Here is a 2,357-nt window from a genome sequence, read left to right as displayed (position 1 = left end):
ACAATAATTAGCTCCTCCACAAGTATAAAGCCTTTTAGGTTTTTTTTTTTTTTAATATACAGCCGTGGCCCACCTATTTTGAAATTTCTGACAAGGATTTGCCCAACCTTGGACCGTGTAATCAATTTTTTTGTGGAAACATTATCTAATGCTTGCATGTGCACATGCAAGCATGTAACCCGTTCTCTAGTACAAGTCTATAAGAGGACGACCATAGTTGTAGTGCTGATCATAAACTCCCTCATAAAAGTCTGTGTGTCTCTTGAAACCCAATCTGTAGCCTATCTTTTCTTGTTATGGAGTTGTTCTTGGCAATGCTTCCACTATTATTGTGCTATATTATCTTCAACCTTTTTAGGTTGGGATACCAAAAGAGAGACCAGTGTTGCTATATGCTAAGCTATGAGTGCCATAAAGCCACTGAGGACCAAAAACTTGATACTGGATCCTGTGCTAAAATTGTTACCCGAAACAAGACTCTGGGAATAGAAGAATACAGGTTTCTTTTAAGAACTATGGTTAGTTCTGGCATCGGTGAACAAACTTATTGCCCAAAAAATGTCATAGAGGGAAGAGAGGAATCTGCAACTCATATGGATGCTGTTTCGGAGATGGATGGTATCATTTTTCATACTCTTGATAAGCTCTTTGCTAAGACAGGAGTTTCTCCATCAGAAATCGACATTATTGTCTCTTCAGTCTCTCTGTTCTCACCAGCTCCCTCACTAACAGCTCGAGTAATAAACCGTTACAAGATGAGGGAGGGCATCAAAGCGTTTAATCTCTCTGGAATGGGTTGCAGTGCAAGTGTAGTAGCCGTTGATTTGGTTAACCAATTGTTCAAGACATGCAAGAATTCACTTGCAATCGTCGTGAGCACAGAATCCATGGGTCCAAATTGGTATTCTGGCAAAGACAAGTCCATGATGCTCTCCAACATTCTTTTTCGTACCGGGGGCTGCTCCATGCTCTTAACAAATAATAGAGCTTTGAAGCATAAAGCCCTCTTGGAATTGACTTGTTCTGTACGCACACATATCGGCTCTAATGATGAAGCATACGGCAGCTGCATCCAAGTAGAAGATGACCTTGGCCACAAAGGCTTCCGGCTCACCAGAGATCTACCCAAAGCTGGTGCCAGAGCTTTAACCATGAATCTCCGAGTTCTTCTTCCTAAAGTTTTGCCACTGTCAGAATTGCTCCGCTACAAAATAAGTTATTATCGAAACAAAATAATGAAGAGACCACCTCCTACGGCTGCAGGACCTGGTTTGGATCTCAGGTCTGGAATCGACCACTTTTGTGTGCACCCCGGTGGGCGGGCAATTATTGATGAGGTTGGTAAGAGCTTAGCACTCAACGATTATGATCTCGAACCAGCAAGAATGGCACTTTATCGGTTTGGAAATACATCATCCGGCGGCCTGTGGTATGTTTTAGGTTACATGGAGGCTAAGAAAAGGCTCAAGAAGGGTGATAAAATACTAATGATCAGCCTCGGGGCAGGTTTTAAGTGCAACAATTGTGTGTGGAAAGTTATGAAGGACTTGGAGGACACAAATGTCTGGCAAGACTGCATAGATCAATACCCTCCAAAAGCCTTAGACAACCCTTTCTCTCAGAAGTTTGATTGGATCAATGATGAAAGCATGAATTCCGCCAGGATTGAAGATCTCCTACCACTAATCCAGTTGTTAGCATAATTATTATATGGTCTGTGAAGTTTGATTTGATACAATCAAACTTCTCCGGGCGTTAAGATTACATGCCATAAGACGATACATCCAGTTACTAGCATAATTATATGGTCTCATGCTGGGGCTTTAAGTTAATCAGTCTCAAGATCGACCTTCCTTTCAGCCTCTCCATACGTGTGAAGTATTGCGTGGAAGTAAATTTGGTCTAATACTAGATATTGCCCATGTTTTTGCAAATAAAATATGGTCTTAATATATGTTACAATAATCTGTGTGAAAGAATACTGATGTATTGAATAAGCTTCTGTCACGTCCTTTGTACCTGTACTAAGTTTTCGTGATCTCTATATAAACCTAGTTATTTATAATTAGTGTACCTTCATGCATCATATTTGGATTCTCGATTGAATTATTATGATATAATATTTGTTGAAAGATAAGATGATTACTTGGATTTCAAGCCTAAGAAGTAAATCATGCAGGTTATAACGAGAAGAAGGAAGAAGTGGAAGGAGTTTTCTGTTAAAAGAAGTTGCAGCAGTTACAGTTAGTTGTTTATGTTATTTTTCTATTACAATCGTTTCTTGCATAGGTGTAAGAATTGTAGCCCTCAATCATTGGATGGTTGGAGATGATTTGATTCCTAAATTCTAGGATTCA

The 2,357-nt window shown here is 39.7% G+C and overlaps 1 protein-coding gene across 1 annotated transcript; it reads left to right on the top strand.

Moving 5' to 3' along the window:
- The first annotated feature begins 215 nt into the window (after positions 1–215).
- LOC118043649 (3-ketoacyl-CoA synthase 19) lies at positions 216–2,068 on the top strand. Its single transcript, XM_035051680.2, has one exon. The coding sequence runs from the start codon at positions 297–299 to the stop codon at positions 1,701–1,703; it is 1,407 nt and encodes a 468-aa protein (XP_034907571.1). The 5' UTR covers positions 216–296; the 3' UTR covers positions 1,704–2,068.
- The last annotated feature ends 289 nt before the right edge of the window (positions 2,069–2,357 follow it).

Source organism: Populus alba, chromosome 13 (assembly GCF_005239225.2).
Source record: "Populus alba chromosome 13, ASM523922v2, whole genome shotgun sequence".
Classification (NCBI taxonomy): domain Eukaryota; kingdom Viridiplantae; phylum Streptophyta; class Magnoliopsida; order Malpighiales; family Salicaceae; genus Populus; species Populus alba.
This window is presented reverse-complemented; position numbering and strand designations above follow the sequence as displayed.